The sequence below is a fragment of the Oryctolagus cuniculus genome, chromosome 1 (genome assembly GCF_964237555.1).
Source record: "Oryctolagus cuniculus chromosome 1, mOryCun1.1, whole genome shotgun sequence".
In the NCBI taxonomy this organism is placed as follows: Eukaryota; Metazoa; Chordata; class Mammalia; order Lagomorpha; family Leporidae; genus Oryctolagus; species Oryctolagus cuniculus.
In genome coordinates this window covers 229,026,626-229,046,736 of record NC_091432.1, presented here as the reverse complement: position 1 = coordinate 229,046,736, position 20,111 = coordinate 229,026,626, and the positions used below count along the sequence as shown (strand labels likewise).

General features: G+C 49.1%; 3 protein-coding genes and 1 long non-coding RNA gene across 13 annotated transcripts in view; 1 reads left to right on the top strand and 3 right to left on the bottom strand.

Annotated features, from left to right (window-relative positions):
• Nucleotides 1-2,009, bottom strand: part of GAPVD1 (GTPase activating protein and VPS9 domains 1) — a 106,074-nt gene extending 104,065 nt beyond the window's left edge. For all 3 annotated transcript variants that reach the window (XR_011382064.1, XR_011382065.1, XM_051836384.2), the window contains exon 1: nucleotides 1,586-2,009. The gene's annotated coding sequence lies outside the window, so the exon portion shown is untranslated. The remainder of the gene's footprint in view (nucleotides 1-1,585) is intronic.
• Nucleotides 2,010-2,120: 111 nt separating this feature from the next.
• On the top strand, nucleotides 2,121-6,418 carry HSPA5 (heat shock protein family A (Hsp70) member 5). Its single transcript, XM_051836812.2, has 9 exons — nucleotides 2,121-2,377; nucleotides 2,475-2,705; nucleotides 2,805-3,036; nucleotides 3,305-3,442; nucleotides 3,749-3,861; nucleotides 3,952-4,342; nucleotides 4,463-4,700; nucleotides 4,982-5,149; nucleotides 5,526-6,418. Exons 1-9 carry the CDS (start codon nucleotides 2,136-2,138, stop codon nucleotides 6,086-6,088), a joined length of 2,316 nt encoding a protein of 771 aa, XP_051692772.2. The 5' UTR covers nucleotides 2,121-2,135; the 3' UTR covers nucleotides 6,089-6,418.
• The window catches only part of RABEPK (Rab9 effector protein with kelch motifs), a 36,366-nt gene continuing 22,159 nt past the window's right edge, over nucleotides 5,905-20,111 (bottom strand). For all 8 annotated transcript variants that reach the window (XM_008273307.4, XM_070056865.1, XM_008273308.4 and 5 more), the window contains 3 exons: nucleotides 13,336-13,485; nucleotides 8,692-8,841; nucleotides 5,905-8,423 (listed from right to left, as the gene is read on the bottom strand). In XM_008273307.4, coding sequence (XP_008271529.2) covers nucleotides 8,137-8,423; nucleotides 8,692-8,841; nucleotides 13,336-13,485 — 587 coding nt within the window. In that variant the 3' untranslated portion in view covers nucleotides 5,905-8,136. The remainder of the gene's footprint in view (nucleotides 8,424-8,691; nucleotides 8,842-13,335; nucleotides 13,486-20,111) is intronic.
• LOC138845237 (uncharacterized) lies at nucleotides 14,042-20,034 on the bottom strand. The gene is made up of 2 exons (XR_011382132.1): nucleotides 15,770-20,034; nucleotides 14,042-15,297 (listed from the first exon to the last, which is right to left on the bottom strand). It is a non-coding gene; the product is annotated as an uncharacterized lncRNA (long non-coding RNA).

Here is a 20,111-nt window from a genome sequence, read left to right as displayed (position 1 = left end):
GGAATCTTCCCATCCATTTGTTTACTCCCCAAATGGCCACAACATCCAGGTCTGGGCCAGGATAAAACCAGCAGCCAGGAGCTCCCCCATGAGTCTCCCATGAGCAGCAGGGACCCAAGTACCTGGGCCGTCGTCATCAGCTGCTTCCCCAGGTACTGCAGACAGGGAGCTATATCGGAAGTGCAGCAGTCAGGACTCCGGATTGTGTGTTCAGGTACAGGGTGCTGGCATCACAAGTGGCAGCTTAGCCCGCTGTGCCACGACGCCAGGCCCAAAGCACTTGGCTTTGAAGAGACTACACTCATCAATGTACTCAATTACCTTTGGGAATTAGCCAGATACCATTTTTAGGAATCAGAATGAGAGTTTCAAGTGTTTACTCTGTCCCTCAAGGTGAGGCTGAAACAGAGCTTTGTTTTCAAGTGGAAATGGACTGTGATACATGGAAACCCTGCTTAAAATATGAAGCTGTATGGGGCCGGTGCCCTGGTGCAGCAGGTTAAAGCCCTGACCTTAAGCGATGGCATCCCATATGGGCGCCAGTTCAAGTCCCGGCTGTTCCACTTCCAATGCAGCTCTCTGCTGTGGCCTGGGATAGCAGTAGAAGATGGCCCAAGTCCTTGGGCCCCTGCACCCACGTGGGAGACATGGAGGAAGGTCCTGGCTCCTGGCTTCGGATTGGCACAGCTCCGGCTGTTGTGGCCATCTGGGGAGTGAACCAGATGGAAGACCTCTCTCTCTGCCTCTACCTCTCTCTGTAACTCTTTCAAATAAATAAAATAAACCTTTAAAAAAATAAAAAAGAAATATGAACCTGTTATGTGGCTAAATGCTGATTTCCACCTTGATGCTGGACTGATGCAACCCCACGAAGGGTCAGTGTTGCTACAGTATTACAAGCCCTGTTGAAAGAAATGATGCAACCCCTGGAGTAAGGATGGAGTCCCCTCTGAGTCACCAGTATAACCTTTGAGGAGCATTAAAGAAGGAAAATTCTTGAGGACTGACTCAACATACTAGTGAGCTGGAAGATGTCCCGGTGCTATCTGTACACAGCATGTCCACGAAATCTCAGGAACATTTAGTGGGTAAACGGATGGATCCATCCCTGGATGATCATCAGTTACTAAGTGAGCATCGCGAAATACTGTGAATCAGGGCTTTGCTGCGTTGATAGCAGGTTCTCCAAAAACATTTGTTGAATGAATGAATTTTGTCAAAAGCTGGGAAGGGCACTGGCGATGGAGTGAAGCCAACCTGCCTGTTAACCCTGACTCGTCTAGTCCACCTCTTTTGGTCTCAGTATTTTCACGGTAGCTTCTATTACTTTTTGCAACAGGATGTTATACAAGAGGAGAGAGGCGTTACCAAGACTTCTGCCGACCAAATGCATTTAGTACATCAGATCTTTTACGGGGAGGAAGACAGAAGGTGACTAAGGGATGCTCATCTGCGCCACAAAGGGAGAAGATGGGCAGGGCAGGGGCGCTGAGGAGCGGTACGGTCCCGAGCGAGGCTGACACGGTGCGGAGGGGGCTCAGAGCTAGGAGGCAGCGGCTTTGGCCGGGGTGGTCCTGTGACTTACCGCAGGGCAGGCCACTGTGAAGAGGCCTGGAAAGACAAGGAGAGCTGGGCAGGGGCGACAGGACATAAGGGACCGTGCGATTCGCGGTCGTACAGAGATGGCGCCAGGCCCCAGTTCCACAGCTGCGGGACGCTGAACAACAAAGGGTCCTGAGGCTCGGACGCCCAAGCCGGCGCCGGTCCTGGCCGCAAAGGGGAGAGAAAGGTGTTCTGAGGTGGTCGCAGCATCTGTGCTGAGAACACACTCCTGAGGCGGGATAGAACCCGGGGTGTGGGGGGGAGACAGCCGCTCCCGGCTTTGGGATGATGGACAGAGGAGGGGAGGACAGGTAGTAAAAGACTCAGATCCCACCGCCCCCGAGACCGGGCACGCCAGAGCGCCTCCGGCCCCCGAGGGCCCATCGTAGAGGCGGGACCTTGAGCGGTTACCGGCGGAAACCGCCTCAGGGTAAGAGGTCGCACGAGAGACAGGCAGCTTCTGAACCAATAAAGCCAGCGCACAGGACGGATGTGGCTTCTCATTGGTTGCTTTTAGGAAGGACCGGCAGCCAATGAGCCCGCCCAGGAGGCGTAGCTGTGACGTCAGTTGCGGAGGAGGCCGCTTCGAATCGGCGGTGGCCAGCTTGGTGGCCTGGCCCAATCAACGGCCTCCACGAGCAGCGCCTTCACCAATCGGCGTCCTCCACGACGGGGCTGGGGGGAGGGTATATAAGCAGAGGCGGCGACGGCGCGCTAGACACCGGCCAGGACAGCAGACAGACAGGTTAGCTTCGGGGTTTCGCCAGCGTGAGAGGTAAGCGCCGCGGCCTGCGGCTCCGGGCCCACTTTTCCAGGCCCTGCCTTCGCCTTGCTGGCGGCTCCTACCGACCTCGGGCCCCTGTCGCTTCCAGATCGGGAAGCTCGCTGCGTTTCTGTGCTGCGGCCTGTGGCTCGATTGCCCGCGACGCCTGCCTGCCTGCCTGCCAGCCAGCCATCCCAGTGGCACACGGCGCCGGCAAGATGAAGCTCTCCCTGGTGGCTGCGGTGCTGCTGCTGCTCGGTGCAGCGCGGGCCGAGGAGGAGGACAAGAAGGAGGACGTGGGCACGGTGGTCGGCATCGACTTGGGGACCACCTACTCCTGGTGAGTGGGGTCGGCGGCCGCGGAGGGCGGGGCGGGGCCGCCGGGGCTGGCGTGGGCAGGGCGATGCCGACGCCTCGGCTGTTTGGGTTTCTCCGCCAGCGTCGGGGTGTTCAAGAACGGCCGCGTGGAGATCATCGCCAACGACCAGGGCAACCGCATCACGCCGTCGTATGTGGCCTTCACCCCTGAGGGCGAGCGGCTGATCGGTGATGCCGCCAAGAACCAGCTCACGTCCAACCCCGAGAACACCGTCTTCGACGCCAAGCGGCTCATTGGCCGCACGTGGAACGACCCGTCCGTGCAGCAGGACATCAAGTTCCTGCCCTTCAAGGTCTGCGCGGGCTCCGCATCCCGACTGGGGGATGGGGGTGCGGGGGTTAGTTCAGGGTTAGCAAGCGGTGGCGAAGCGATGTGCAGGCGGGTTCGGGGATGTGTTTAATGTTTTTTTCTACTTCCTAACACTCTAGTGTGTTAACAGACTGAAACTAGGGAGATGGACCCCTTGAGGGGCCGAGTAACCGGGAAGACAGCGGGTCCTTTTTTAAGACTTGAGATGGCATCACTTCTGTGTCTGAAAGTGATAATCATTCTTTAACTAGGTGGTGGAAAAGAAAACTAAACCTTACATTCAAGTTGACATTGGAGGTGGGCAAACAAAGACATTTGCTCCGGAAGAAATCTCTGCCATGGTTCTCACTAAAATGAAAGAGACTGCTGAGGCTTATCTGGGAAAAAAGGTAAGTTTTGTTAGCGCAGTGTTAAGTGTGTTAGCTGTTATTGACTTGTATGTATAGCTGCCTTCATGGTTTTAAACGTTTGAATCTGAATGACATCCGTGTGGGTCAGGTGTAATTGGTGCTTTTACTGTAGGCCAAACAAAATACTAGACACTTTTTCATGTGTTTTTACATGCAATTCCATGTGTGGGAAATTGTATGTGTTATGCTTATCCTACTTGTGAACTTGCTTACCTACTAAAGTGATAGTTTGGCTATAATTGAAAGGTTAAACCATGTGACAAAATATACTTACCCTCCTTTTAGGTTACCCATGCAGTTGTCACTGTACCAGCCTACTTCAATGATGCCCAACGTCAGGCAACCAAAGATGCTGGTACTATTGCTGGACTGAATGTTATGAGGATCATCAATGAGCCGTAAGTGAAATTCGATGATAGGGCACCTTTGCCACATATGGAAAATGTGAATTTGACTAAGCTTTCCCCGCCTTTTCATTCTCTTACCAGTACTGCAGCTGCTATTGCTTATGGTCTGGATAAGCGGGAGGGAGAGAAGAACATCCTGGTGTTTGACCTGGGTGGTGGAACCTTTGATGTGTCTCTTCTCACCATTGACAATGGTGTCTTCGAAGTCGTGGCCACTAATGGAGACACTCACCTGGGCGGGGAAGACTTCGACCAGCGTGTCATGGAGCACTTCATCAAGCTGTACAAAAAGAAGACTGGCAAAGATGTCAGGAAAGACAACAGAGCTGTGCAGAAGCTCCGGCGTGAAGTGGAAAAGGCCAAGCGGGCCCTGTCTTCCCAGCATCAAGCCAGGATTGAAATTGAGTCCTTCTATGAAGGAGAAGACTTTTCTGAGACCCTGACTCGGGCTAAATTCGAAGAGCTGAACATGGTATGTTTTGTGGTTTCTGCTTTGCTAATGAGATCTAGTTAGACTCTGACTTTAGGATGGTGATATCTAGACATTGTCTGGGTATAACAGGCATCACAGTGACTCCATCTCTTATTGTAGGACCTGTTCCGGTCCACCATGAAACCTGTCCAGAAAGTGTTGGAGGATTCTGATTTGAAGAAGTCTGACATTGATGAAATTGTTCTTGTTGGTGGCTCTACTCGCATTCCAAAGATTCAGCAACTGGTTAAAGAGTTCTTCAACGGCAAGGAGCCATCCCGTGGCATAAACCCAGATGAGGCTGTAGCGTATGGTGCTGCCGTCCAGGCTGGCGTACTCTCTGGTGATCAAGATACAGGTAGGTCATTAGCATCTTTCAAAACACCTCAGCATCTCGATGGGGAGACTTAGCTGTTGCTTTAGAAAACAATAGATTGTGAGCAGTAAGGTCACAACTAGTGTCCAGTGAAGACAAGGCCAGAGCAGTCTCAAGGTCCTTAGCAAATGTCTTCATTCACTGCCTCTAAAATGCTTGTGCTTAGAACCTAGCCAGACAGTAAGAGAAAAGATAACCTTAGTTCATGGGGAGATTGGTAGTGTATGTAACTTTTGAATTAAAGTGATTAATTTATTTTGCAGGTGACCTGGTGCTGCTGGATGTATGTCCTCTTACACTTGGTATTGAAACTGTGGGAGGTGTCATGACCAAACTAATTCCAAGAAACACTGTAGTGCCCACCAAGAAATCTCAGATCTTCTCTACAGCTTCTGATAATCAGCCAACGGTTACAATTAAGGTCTATGAAGGTAACTACTTGCGTTTGTTAATACTGTAGTATGTTTAACTTACTTTGTGTTCTTTATTACAGTAGCTAGTGAAAGAAGTAGCTGCTGTTTTCAGATTGGGGTGGGGGGGTCCTTTGCTGTTGAGTTTCACAGTCAGCACTTATCTAGCTATTTAGCACTTTTTCCTGTTAAAATAACTTCCGAACCAGCTTCTGGAATACAAGAATGAAAATCCCATGCTGGAAAGTAGAGGAGATTCTGTTAGTAACTTAGTCCCAGTTGCTGCTCTTTGTGGACTCAACTTGATGAAGTGCCCTTACCACTGTAGCCCTAGCTGAAATGTAGGGACGAGGATGACTGTTTGTCAATAACAGGCTTTTCTGTGTGTGACTTCTAGGCGAACGACCTCTGACGAAGGACAATCACCTCCTGGGTACATTTGATCTGACTGGAATTCCCCCTGCTCCCCGTGGAGTCCCGCAGATTGAAGTCACCTTTGAGATAGATGTGAATGGTATTCTTCGTGTGACAGCTGAGGACAAGGGCACGGGGAACAAGAATAAGATCACAATTACCAATGACCAAAACCGCCTGACACCTGAGGAGATTGAAAGGATGGTTAATGATGCTGAAAAATTTGCTGAGGAAGACAAAAAGCTCAAGGAGCGCATTGACACCAGAAACGAGCTGGAGAGCTACGCCTACTCACTGAAGAATCAGATTGGCGATAAAGAGAAGCTGGGAGGCAAACTGTCCTCTGAAGATAAGGAAACCATGGAGAAAGCTGTGGAGGAAAAGATTGAGTGGCTGGAAAGCCACCAAGATGCTGACATTGAAGACTTCAAAGCTAAAAAGAAGGAACTAGAAGAAATTGTTCAGCCAATTATCAGCAAACTCTATGGAAGTGCAGGCCCTCCTCCAACTGGTGAAGAGGATACAGCAGAAAAAGATGAGTTGTAGACACTGATCTGCTAGTGCTGTAACATTGTAAATACTGGACTCAGGAACTTTTGTTAGGAGAAAATTGAGAGAACTTAAGTCTCGAATGTAATTGGAATCTTCACCTCGGAGTGGAGTTGAAAATGCTATAGCCCAAGTGGCTGTTTACTGCTTTTCATTAGCAGTTGCTCACATGTCTTGGGGTGGGGGGACAGAAGGAATTGGCCATCTTAACATTGGGTTAGGGGGTGTGTTCACCTTGGAAATGTTCTATTTAACAACTGGGTCATGTGCATCTGGTGTAGGAACTTTTTTCTACCATAAGTGACACCAATAAATGTTTGTTATTTACACTGGTCTAATTTTTGTGAGCAGCTTCTCATTAGATCAATCATTTATTTCAAGAAGATAACTAAAACTTAAGGTTAGATTCTAGGGTGTGGTGGTAGGGGGGAAATACTGGGATGTTGAGAATAAGGAACCACTTCCATTACGTACTGCCAGAGAATGTGCTTAGCCTTCATCTGAGAAAATGGGAAGGAGGTTCACCCATAGCCTTATCTAGGCAAGGGCCATTTGGGGATGCCCAAAACTCTTAAACACATCTGAAAATTCTTCTCCTTGCTGGTGACTTTATTATTGATGCTTTGTAGTTTCTTGAATTCCCAAGAATTGACCTGATAATTTAACTTTACATACTGGTCCTAGTTTGTAATTTTAGGATATAAATGTGTCAGAATCCCTAACATTCCTTAAATTTCTCATTAGTGGTACTGGGGTGGGATCTAGGATGGGGACACCAAAACTACACCAAGGCAGCCCCCAACTGATTGTGGGTTAGGCAGTGTGTGTGTGTGGGTGGTTTGTTTTGACAAGAGTGGACAGTGAGAGAGAAAGGTCTTCCTTTTTCTGTTGGTTCACCCCCCAATGGCCACCGCGGTCATCTGAAGGCAGGAGCCAGGTGCTTCTCCTGGTCTCCCATGGGGTGCAGGGCCCAAGCACTTGGGCCATCCTCCACTGCACTCCCGGGCCACAGCAGAGAGCTGGCCTGGAAGAGGGGCAACCGGGACAGAATCCGGCACCCCAACCGGGACTAGAACCCGGTGTGCCAGCGCCACAAGGTGGAGGATTAGCCTACTGAGCTGTGGCGCCGGCCATGGCAATGGTTTTTGTCAAGACAGGTGTAAGATTAGCTTGGTTTTCTGAGGGAGGGGGTGGGCTAGAGTAGGATCATTAAAGGGCAGACTGTCTAGTGAAATCCAGTACTGCCCAAGGGCAGATATTATAGATGGGCAATTGGCTGAGTATTTGCTAGGGGTGTTAAAACAGGCCTCTCCTGCACTGTCCCAGAAGCATTTGGACCAGCATGGAGTGTAGTAACAGGAGGTCTGCAGGTCAAGCCCATTGCAAAGTGCTATGTGCCCTGGGGAGGAGAGGAAGGAGTAATTATAATTAGGAGCTTCAAGAGGCAGTTGTAACCCCGACCCTGATGGCCTGCACTACCCTGCACCCACAGTCTGTTCCTTTCTAAGCAGCTGCTGAATACCCTGAAGACTTAAACTGGTAAACGTGTACTCATGTATACAGCTGATGGTGTGGCCAATGACTGACTCCACAAACTGTTCATAGTAAGCGTAGTAATCAAATCTCGCTCTCCTAGGCTGTCCTGCTAGTAAAATGCCTGTTGCACTGGCCTGTCCAGTTTGACCTGCCTGATAGATGAGAGCCACCCGGGTATGTAGTGCCTATGATTGGAGGTATAGCAGTGTCTCACTTTTCTGAGAGTTGCTGACAGTGAATTTGGGGGCTGGAGTGGCACAGCAAGTTAAACCACCATCTGTGACGCTGGCATCCCGTGAACGCAGGCTCCAGCTCCCAGCTAATACACTTGGGCAGGCAGCAGCAGATGGCCCCTGCTAACCACATGGGAGACCTGGATGGAGTTCCAGGCTCCTGACTTCGGCCTGGCTCAGCCTTGGACTTTGTGGCAATTTGGGAAGTGAGTGAGCCACAGTTGGGAGTCTGTCACTTTAACTTTCAAACAAATCTCTGAAAAAACCTGAATTTTATTAGTCAACTACAGTCACAATACAATCATCATAGATTTCCCCTTCTGTATTCATCCCACCAAATACAAAACAGAGCAGTACATCAGTCTGACTTTCCTCACATGAGTCACCACAGTGGGTCATCCCTCCGTCATCAGAAACGCCCTTCTCGGCTTCACAGTGGACAGGGGCTGGATCCTCCCTCTCAGCAGCAGATGTCACTGGCCATGGAATGACACACATGGAGTGGTCCAGTCGTCCAGGAGGTAGAAAAGTATCAAAGTTAAGCAAGGTCCAATGTTGATTTTCTATGTTGGAGGAGGCGAGGAAAGACTGTTAAGCTACGTTAAGAAATTTCCAGAAATGCTCAGTTATTTACAGCATCAGCTCAGCCATAACAAAAAGGAAATCAAGGGGGGAAAGCTACTAGTAAAGTGACTGCTTTAATGAAGCCCCTGCCTGGATGTTCAGTTTCATTCCTTTGGATTTACACAGAACCCAATGGAAAGCTAAAGCACTGTAGCATTTTTCAAGGGACATTCACATCTGTGTAAAGACTGGGTGCCAGTAGCTCACCTATGTGATATTGATACATCGTGTCCAGTGCTCCTGTGGGCGTCATTCCACCAAAGACATACAAGTGCTTCCCCACGGCTACAGCCGAGTGGGCAGCACAGCCTGCGGGAACAGCCCCAGTGGGGCTTAGCTTTTGCCACTCCATGTCACCTGCCCAGAGAAAGGAAAATGTTTTGGCACACAGGGGCTAAAACGCGGTTTCAGACTTACCCGAATGCGGTTTGGCTGAGAGCTCCGAAGCAACAGAACAGGCTTTGGCAGGCGTAAGAATTACCTGGGTGCTTAAAATACTGATGGTAGTGCAGGGGAGAGGCTCAGTGCTCCAGAATTTTAACAGGCATCCCGGGTGTTTGATGGTGGTCTTCAGAGCAACCAAGAAATACACTTTTTACGGTAGCCTTCATCTCTGTTCCTTAACTGTCCAGAGATAGGTAAGGTGTGTGTGCATATGCGTGTGTGTGTGCGCACGAGCCACAGAAGTGGCAGAACTACAATTGTACTCAGGTTGGGAGCCAAAACCTGTGTTCCCTAATACTTTAAGGAGTTGCCTCTGCGCCTACTCCTAACCTGCACTTGCACTGTTTCAAAGACACACTGAAACTTGTTTTTAAAAAGAGAGGATGCCGGCGCCGCGGCTCAATAGGCTAATCCTCCGCCTGCGGTGCTGGCACACCAGGTTCTAGTCCGGGTCGGGGCGCTGGATTCTGTCCCGGTTGCCCCTCTTCCAGGCCAGCTCTCTGCTGTGGCCTGGGAGTGCAGTGGAGGATGGCCCAAGTCCTTGGGCCCTGCACCCCATGGGAGACCAGGAGAAGCACCTGGCTCCTGCCTTCGGATCAGCACAGTGCGCCGGCCACAGCGCACCAGCCGTGGCGGCCATTGGAGGGTTGGAGGGTGAACCAACGGCAAAAGGAAGACCTTCGGCCGGTGCCGCGGCTCACTAGGCTAATCCTCTGCCTGGCGGCGCTGGCACACCAGGTTCTAGTCCCGGTCAGGGCACCGGATTCTGTCCCGGTGGCCCCTCTTCCAGGCCAGCTCTCTGCTGTGGCCAGGGAGTGCAGTGGAGGACGGCCCAAGTGCTTGGGCCCTGCACCCCATGGGAGACCAGGAGAAGTACCTGGCTCCTGCCATCGGATCAGCGCGGTGCCCCGGCCGCAGCGCGCTGGCCGCGGCGGCCATTGGAGGGTGAACCAACGGCAAAGGAAGACCTTTCTCTCTGTCTCTTTCTCACTGTCCACTCTGCCTGTCAAAAAAAAAAAAAAAAAAGAGAGAATGGGGCTGGTGCTGTGGCATAGCAGGCAAAGCCACCACCTGCAGTGCTGGCATCCCATATGGGTGTTGGTTTGAGTCCCAGCTGCTCCACTTCCGATCCAGCTCTCTGCTATGGTCTGGGAAAGCAGTACAAGATGGTCCAAGTCCTTGGGCCCCTGCACCCATGTGGGAGACCAAGAAGAGGCTCCTGGCTTTGGATCGGCACAACTCCTACCGTTGCGGTCATCTGGGGAATGAACCAGCAAACGAAGACCTCTCTCTCTGCCTCTCCTCCGTGTAACTCTTTCATATAAATACATATTAAAAAAGAGAGAGAGAGAGAGAGAGAAGCAGAGCTCCTCTCCCTCTCCCTCTCCCTCTCCCTCTCCCCCTCCCTCTCCTTCTCCTTCTCCCTGTCTGTAACTCTGCCTTTGAAATAAATAAGTAAATCTTTTAAAAAAGGGTAGGATAGAGAACCATTTGGGTAAGTAGAAAAAACAGAAAGCAGTTCCTCAGCACAAGAGAAAGTTTTTTTTTTTTTTTTTAGGATTTATTTATTTATTTCAAAATCAGTTACACAGAGAGAGAAGGAGGCAGACAGAAGACAGAGAGAGTAAGAAAGAGGTCTTCCATCTGCTGGTTCACTCCCCAGATGGCCGCAACAGCTGGAGCTGTGCCGACCTGAAGCCAGGAGCCAGGAGCTTGTTCTGTGTCTCCCACATGGGTGCAGGGGCCCAAGGTCTTGGGCTGTCTTCTACTGCTTTCCCAGGCCATAGCAGAGAGCTGGATCAGAAATGGAGCAGCCGGGACTCGAACCGGCACCCATATGGATGCTGGCACTGCAGGCGGCAGCTTTACCCACTACACTACAGCGCTGGCCCCAGAATTTTCTTTTTAAAAATAAACACTAGGGGTCAGCTCTGTGGCATAGCGAGTAAGGCTGCCACCTGTGACAATGGCATCCTGTATGGGTGCCGGTTCAAGTCCTGGCTGCTCTATTCCGATCAGCTCCCTGCTATGGCCTGGAAAAAGCAATAGAAAATGGTTCAAGTGTTTGGGCCCCTGCTATACGCATGTGGGAGAGCACATGAAGCTCCTGGCTCCTGGCTTTGGCCTGGCCCAGCCCTGGGCATTGTGGACATCTGGGGAGTGAACCAGAGAGGGAAAATCTTTCTGTGTCTCCCTTTCCGTAGCTCTGACTTTCAAACCAATAAAGCTTGGGGCCAGCTCTTTGGCATAGTAGGTTAAGCCTCTGCCTGTGGCACCGGAAATCCCATATGGATGCCAGTTTGTTCCCCAGCTGTTCCACTTCCCATCCAGCTCCATGCTGATGACCTGGGAAAGCAGTAGAAGATAGCTTGGGTACATGGGCCCCTGAACCCATGTGGGAGACCTGGAACAAGCTCCTGGCTCCTGGCTTTGGATTGGCAGAGCTCTGGCCATTGCAGCCATTTGGGGAGTGAGCCAGCAGATGGAAGACCTCTCTCTCTCTCCCTCTCTCTGTAACTCTGCCTCTCACATAAATAAATAAATCTTTAAAAAAAAACTTTTAAATAAACATTGGGAGATTGGCATTGTGTGAAGGCAGCATCCTCTATCAGAGTGTTGATTCGAGTCCTAGCTATTCCACTTCAGTTCAGCTCCCTGCTCACGCACCTGGGAAGACAGAGGAGGATGTCCCAAGTTCTTGGGCCCCTGCCACCCAGAGGAGATCAGGGTGGAATTTCTGGCTCCTGGCTTCAGCCTGGCCCAGCCCTGGTTATTGCAGCCATTTGGGGGAGTGAATCAGTAGATGGAAAAATTTCTCTCTATCCCTCTCTGTAACTCTACCTTTTCAATAATTATAAATCTTAAACAAAAACACTGGGGTGGGCATCTGGCACAGTGGTAGAGACACAGTTTGGGATGCCCACATCCCATCCTGGAGGGCCTGGGTTCAAATCCAGCTTCCTCCTAGGTGCATCTTGGGAAGCAGCAGATGATAGCTTGAGTACGTGGATTCCTACCACCCACTGGGGGACCCAGATTGAGTTCCAGGTTGGTTTCAGCCTGACCCAGCTCGGGCTATTGTGGGCATTTTGGGGAGGAAACCAGTAGATAGAAGACTGATATCTCTCTCCCTGTCTCCACCTTTCAAATACATTAAAAATTTTTTAAAAAAAGATCTTTCGGGCCGGCACCGTAGCTCACTAGGCTAATCCTCCACCTTGCGGCGCCGGCACACCGGGTTCTAGTCCCGGTCGGGGCGCCGGATTCTGTCCCGGTTGCCCCTGTTCCAGGTCAGCTCTCTGCTATGGCCAGGGAGTGCAGTGGAGGATGGCCCAAGTGCTTGGGCCCTGCACCCCATGGGAGACCAGGAAAAGCACCTGGATCCTGGCTCCTGCCATCGGATCAGCGCGGTGCACCGGCTGCAGCGGCGGCCATTGGAGGGCGAACCAACGGCAAAGGAAGACCTTTCTCTCTGTCTCTCTCTCTCAGTGTCCACTCTGCCTGTCAAAAAAAAAAAAAAAAAAAAAAAAAAAAAGATCTTTCATATTATCTTAAATAAACCCATCTGACTGCCTTCAAGGGATGCTTCTGTGAAGACAGCTCCATTTGTGAATGTAAAGCAGGGCCCAGCAACTCAGGCTAGGAGGGAAGAATCACCCAAACTGGCCAAAATTCTAGCCAAAACAGGAATTCCATCTAGTGTCCCCTGGCTTCAGATGTCACCCAACCAGAAAACCCAGTGCTTGGCAAGGTAGCCTACTCTGCATTGGCGCTCCTGTGCCTTTTGCCTATTGTTCCAGTCGGGGTGGTGGGGAGCAACACAGAACACATCCAATTGTGTTCATGAACAGAAGTGCACTCGTCACCACTTTCTACCAGTCACTGTGCTAAGTGCTGGAAATGGACTGGAGAACACAAGACAAAGTCCCTGCCCTAAGGGAGCTCATGGCCCAAAGAAATGACCCAGAAAGAGCCCAGGTCCTCCAGGGCATCCACACTGGCCCTGCAGGTACTCAGAGAGTGCTCATGTACTCTCCAACAACAGGGTTTTCAACTGTTTGGTATGACAATTCTGGCCACCTACTTCCAGACCAACACTGCACCCTATCCAGGCCCCCATGGGCTAATGCCTGAAGGAAATCCCACTGGGTAACACAAAAGCATAATGAATTGCAGTGAGAGAGCAGGGGTGTTGGAAGGCTAAGAGATAATAAATACCCATGCACACAGTAAGTGCTCAGGAATGATTGCATATATCACTATTATTATTTAGTATTACTCGGGCATTTGGCAGAATCTAGCGAAGATTCTACCAGCTGGCTGAGTCACTCACTGTAAGAGAAAGGCTCGTCCAGAGACGCTTTTACAATGTCAGGCAGACAAGCCCCCATGCCTCCCCCTACTTACTTATGTCAATGCAATGGAGATCGTCATAGAACGTGTCGCCTGCCAAGCCTCCATGGATGAAGAGCTTTGTCCCTGCTGCCACCATAACATGGCCATGCCGGGGAGAAGGAGGTCTTCCAAGTGTTTCTGGCTGTGACCAAGTCAGAGTATCTAGGAAAGCAAAGTTCACTGGCGTCAAATGGCAAAACTACAAAGCAAGGACATGAGAAATGCAGGCTTGTGACCTCCTAGCGAGCAAGAGATGCTCCGAGCAGGAAGAGAATGTGAGGTCATTCACCCCAACTCCCCAACCCAGTCCAGGCTCCCTCCCTCTGCAGCCTGTCCAGTCTCGGGCTGGACACGCTCAAGGCTGCAGAGCCCACCACTGACAAGCCTGCCCCTCTGCTTGGCAACAGGAAGCCAGCCTTGCTTTGAATTTAAAAAGTTCACTAAGCACAGTGGTCTCCAGTTGCATCCATTTGGGGTGAAAGACAGGATTTCATTCTTTTTTCTGGCTGAGGAGTGTTCCATGGTGTACATATACCACATGTTCGTTATCCAGTCATCAGTGGATGGACACCTGGGTTGATCCCGTATCTTAGCCATTGTGAACTGAGTTGCTATAAACATGGGGGTACAGATAACTGTGAAATTCTGGTTTCATTTCCTTTGGGTAAATTCCTAGAAGTGGGATTTCTGAGAAATCTCCGTACTGTCTTCCATAATGGTTGTACTAGTATACTTTCCCACCAATAGTGAGTTAGGTATCTTTTCTCCACATCCAAAAAGACAAATGTGTCTAATACATAGAGTAAAAAAAAAATGTAATGCATATGAGTGAAATTTCAAGATAATATTGAGATTTGATTATTGTTTATAGCCCCTGTCTATGCTCCTGAAGAACAGTGGTCTTTCCACTTCCTGCCTGTTGAATTCTTTATTTACTGGAGGATTAATCTTGTGATTGTAAAGTAAACTGAAAGTTAAAATATGAAAGGGAGGAGGAGAGAGGGAGGAAATAAGAGAAGTATCATTGTCCTTTTTTAATGTTTTTTAATTTATTTGACAGAGACAGTGAGAGAGAGACAGAGAGAAAGGTCTTCTTTCCATTGGTACACTCCCCAAATGGCCGCTACGGCCGGAGCTATGCCGATATGAAGCCAGGAGCCAGGTGCTTCCTCCTGGTCTCCCATGCGGGCGCAGGGGTCCAAGCACTTGGGCCATTCTCCACTGCCCTCCCAGGCCACAGCAGAGAGCTGGACTGGAAGAGGAGCAGCTGGGACTAGAACCCGGTACCCACATGGGATGCCGGTGCCGCAGATAGAGGATTAACCAAGTGAGCCACGGCGCCAGCCCCTCATTGTTCTTAAAACTGTGTACGCGAGGGGCCGGCCCTGTGGCGTAGTGGGTAAAACCCTATGGGCGCCAGTTCTAGCCCGGCTGTTCCACTTCCTATCCAGCATCTCTGCTGTGGCCTGGGAAAGCCATGGAAGACGGCCAAAGTCCTTGGGCCCCTGTACCCACGTGGGAGACCCAAAAGAAGCTCCAGGCTCCTGGCTTTGGATTGGCGCAGCTCCGGGCATTCTGGCCAACTGGGGAATGAACCAGTAGATGGAAGACCTGTCTCTCTCTGCCCCTCCTTCTCTGTGTGTAACTCTGACTCCCAAAGAAATAAATAAATCAATAAATCTTTTTTTTTTTTTTAAAGCTGTATATATGAAGGGCCAGTGCTGTGGTGTAGCAGGTAAGGACAACGCCTGCAGTGCTGGCATCCCATATGGGCACTGGTTCAAGTCCTGGCTGCTCCACTTCTGATCCAGCTCTCTGCTATGGCCTGGGAAAGCAGTAGAAGATGGCTCAGGTCCTTGGGCCCCTGTACCCACATGGGAGACCTGGAAGAGGCTCCTGGCTTCTGGCTTCGGATCAGCACAGCTCCAGCTGTTAGAGCCATCTGGGAAGTGAACTAGCAGGTGGAAGACCTCTCTCACTCTGTCGCTCCCCCTCTTCGTGGAGGAGCGACACTGAACCCTGCGCTGTTCTTTTGTCTGCTCGGCCCTTCCCGGGTTTGCTGCTGGTTCTTCCCGGGTTGGCTACCGTCCCTTCCACCTCCGTGGAAGGGCGGTTCCCCCTGCCACTTTCCCCACTTCCGCGGGGGAGCGGCACACCGCCGGCCGGCTATCTCGGGGGCTGCACAGGTGTTCCTTCAGATAGATGTTCCTGGTGCATGTTGTCTCTCTCCTCCTTTATAGTCCTCTTCCACCAATCCCAACTCTGCTACCCACACGCCGAGTACGCTGCCCTCCTCCAATCAGGAGCAGGTCCTACAGTTTATTGGTTGAACTGGAGGCAGCTGTGTAGAAGCTGTTTTCTCCTCTCCCAGCGCCATATTGTGGGAGAGCAGATGCATAGAATAAGTCTTAATTCCAGTAACAGTCTAGTCCGAGCTGCTCCCCACATCACTCTGCCTCTGCTTCTCTGTAACTCTGCCTCTCAAATAAATAAATCTTTTAAAAAAACCTATATATGTGAAATAAATGAAATTTGTTCTTTTATATGAATAAATTAAAAAAAATTTTCTCTCTCTCTCTCACTGTCAAATTAAAAAAAAAAAAAGCTTAAAAAAAGTTTGTCCCTGAGCTTCAACCTAGAACTGTCCCCCAAAATAAATGGGTTTACTTTTTCCTCTGACAGCCCTTCAAAGTCTTTTTTCAAAACAGTATCTTTGATTTGCTGGAAGGGTAGGGGCGAAAAAAAGACTACTTTAAAATCAAATAAATGAGCAGAGCCCCTGATATGGCAATATAGGATAAAGGTTAGAATGTAGGATTTGGAGTTATCTCAAACAACTGTGTCCTTGTGCCAGTGACTTCCCTGAGTTTCAGTTTTTACTGCTCTAAAATGTGGATAAAGATGCTATCCGACACACCTACCTCTTAGGGTTGAGATAGATCGGATGAGAGAATGTGCATAAAGCATGGGCTCTGAGAGTCAATACGTGAGAGTTACAGAGATGGTTATCATCTACTAACCATGCAGAGGCATTCTGTGATAGGCAACCCTTCATATCTGCCAAACTGTTCATACAGAAGTTCTGGGAAATTAATCGTCATTCCAACACACCAGTTTTAAAGGTCTATTAAAAAAATTTTGAAATGAAAGTCTGCCAAACAATTTAGCTTTGAATTATGGCATGCCTGGCTTGGTTGTTCGAGGAGCCCCCAGTATCCCAGGGAATATAATTTAAACTGATCTGGGGGCTAGTGTTGTGGTACAGCATGTTAAAGCCCCAGCCTGCAGTACCGGCATCCCATATGGGTGCCAGATCGAGTCCTGGCTGCTCCACTTCTGATCCAGCTCTCTGCTATGGCCTGGGAAAGCAGTAGAAGATGGCCTAAGCCCTTGGGCCCCTGAAGAAGCTCCTGGCTCCTGATTAGCTCAGCTCTGGCTGTTGTGGTCATTTGGAGAGTGAACCAGCAGATGGAAGATTCTCTCTCTCTCTCTCTCTCTGGTTCTACCTCTCTCTGTAACTCTTTCAAATAAATAAAATAAATCTTTTTTAAAAAATAAAATCTGAAAAGATTTCTCCATAAATATATCCATTATAGTGTCATTTATAATAGAAGAATTGGGAATTGCCTACATATTCATCAACGATGAATGGTAACTTGATATAGCCATCATAGAACACCATGTAGCTATTAAAAGTGTTGAAGGGGCCAGTGCTATAGCCTAACTGGTTAAGCTTCTGCCTGTAATGCCGGCATCCCAAATGGCTGCTGGTTCGAGTCCTGGATGCCCCACTTTTTTTTTTTTTTAAGATTAATTTATTTATTTGAAAGTCAGAATTACAGAGAGAGAAGGAGAGGCAGAGAGAGAGTTCTTAGTTCACTCCCCAATTGGCTGCAACAGCCAGAGATTCACCGATCCGAAGCCAGGAGCCTGGAGCTTCCTCTGGGTCTCCCCATGTGGGTGCAGGGGCCCAAGCACTTGGGCCTTCTTCTACTGCTTTCCCAGGCCATACCAGAGAGCTGGATCAGAAGTAGAATAGCTGGGTCTCCAACTGGTGCCCACATGGGATGCCGGCACTGCAGATGGTGGCTCTATTGGCTACGCTACAGCGCTGGCCCCTTCCCCACTTTCAATTCAGCTCCCTACTAATGTACCTGGAAAAAGCAGTGGAAAATGGCCAAAGTCCTTGGGCCCCTGTACCCATGTGGGAAACCCGGATGAAACTCCTGGCTTCAGCTTGGCCCAGCCCCAGTTGTTGCAGCCATTTGGGGAGTGAATCTGTGAAAGGAAGATATCTCCATCTGTAACTCCCCTCTCTCTAACTCTGCCTTTCAAATAAATAAAATAAATCTTAAAAAAGTTGAAGGCTTGGCAACCTCATAGGGAAACACTTAATAAATATTACATATAAAGTTATCTCTGATATTTAAAAAAGTGATAATGCATGGAGGTATTAATAGTAACTCTGGGGTGATAATATTATATACAAATATACACGTGTACAATACTACATACTATAAATACAGAATTTATTTCTAATAGCTTTATTTACTAAAAAGTGATATTATTTAAAATTTTTAAAACTGCTTTATAAGAATAATACAGCCTATTATGTCTGGAAAGTGAAAAGTTGTACTGTGGTTCTGACAATTTTATTGTGGAAGTTTACAGTGTTACTTATTGAATTTTCTTGAAAAGGGCTATATCTTTACTGTGAAACATGGATGAAAAGTATTTCTGTCACATAATATTTGTAGACTGTTATTATAAATGCCTACTAGTAAGAGACAGAATTATAAGTAAACATTCCTTAAGCAACAACTTGAAGAGATCTCCGTGCCCGATGCTGTGGCATGTGGGTTAAGCAGCCAACTGGAGTGCCAGCATCCTACATGGACATTAGCTTCAGTCCTGGCTGCTCCACTTCTAATTCAGCTCCCTGCTAATGCACCTGGGAAAGCAAAAGATGGGCCAAGTGCTTAGGCCCCTGCCACCCATGTGGGAAACTCAGATGTAGCTCCTGGTTTCTGGCTTCAGCCTGGCCCAGTCCTAGCTTTTGTGGCCATTTGGGGAGTGAATCAACAGATGGATAATCTCCCTCTCTCTCTCTTGCTCACTTGCTCTGTTTCTCCCTCTCTCTCTGTAATTCTGCATTTCAAATAAATAAATATTTAAAAAAGAGAGAGATAAAATTAATTTAAATGTGTGTATCATTTTGACTCAGCAATTGCATTTCTCAGCATCTATCCCACATAAATGTTTGTAACTTATATAAACATCAATGTTCAGGGCTGGCACTGTGGCATAGCAGGTAAAGCTGCTGCCTGCAGTGACGGCAGCCCATCGCTGCTCCACTTCTGATCCAGCACTCTGCAATGGCCTGGAAGATGGCCCAAGTCCGTGGGCCCCTGCACTTGAGTGGGAGACCTGAAAGAAGCTCCTGGCTCCTGGCTTTGGATCAGCCTAGCTCTGGCCGTTGTAGCCATTTGGGGAGTGAACCAGTGGATGGAAGAACTCTCTCTCTCTCTCTGCGTCGCTGTAACTCTGCCTTTCAAATAAATAAATAAGGACTACTATGATCTCTATTTAACAAACCAGCAAACTAAGACCCAGAGAGATTAACTAATTTGCCTGAAATAGCACAAAGCATTGTCAGATCTGGTGCTCATTCAGGTTGTCTGGGGTCACAGTTGATGCATTTGATTAATATCTATCCCATCCTCTAAAAGCAAGCTGTCGAACACTATTTATAATTGGATTCCATGTATGTGTTTTAAGTTTTTATGTAACTTTTCAAAATCATAGAAAATTCAAATATAAGTGCATATTCACATACACATAGGATTTATAAATATATCAGGAAGTCTGGAAGGAGACAGTAGGAATTGCTATCAGAGTTTAGCTCTGGGGAATAGAAAGGAAGGGTTAAAGGGAAAACCTTTACTTTATAAAGTATGCTGTTTAAGTTTTTTTTTTTTTTAAGATTTATTTATTTATTTGAAAGGCAGAGTTACAGAGAGGCAGAGGCAGAGATGGCTGCGACAGCTGAAGCTGTGGGTCTCCCATGGGGGTGCAGGGGCCCAAGGACTTGGGCCATCCTCTGCTGCTTTCCCAGACCATAGCAGAGAGTTGGATCAGAAGTGGAGCAGCTGGGACTTGAACCGGCGCCCATATGAGATGCTGGCACAACAGGCGGCAGATTTACCTACTATGCCACAGCACCAGCTCGCAGCTCGCTGTTTAAGTTTTCAGTTTTCTAAATTGATCATTACTACCTTTTTTTTTTTTAAACTTTTTTATTTATTTATTTGACAGAGTTAGACAGGGAGAGAGAGAGAGAGACAGAGAGAAAGGTCTTCCTTCCGTTGATTCACCCCCCCAAATGGCTGCCACGGCCAGAGCTACGCCAATCCAAAGCCAGGAGCCAGGTGCTTCTCCTGGTCTCCCATGGGGTGCAGGGCCCAAGCACTTGGGCCATCCTCCACTGCACTCCCGGGCCACAGCAGAGAGCTGGACTGGAAGAGGAGCAGCTGGGACTAGAACCCGGCGCCCATATGGGACGCCGGTGCCGCAGGCAGAGGATTAACCAAGTGAGTCATGGCGCTGGCCCCAATTACTACCTTTTGAAGTATAAAGTGTGCTGGAGAAGAAGATCAGAGCTAATGAATATACCAGTGAAGCCTCCACATGAGACACTCAGCCAAGGTTTTATTTTCTAACCTCTGCCTCCTACATCAGGTAAGCCGCCGGCCGGGGTGGCCCTGACCCGCTAGGTGGCAGCCCTGAGG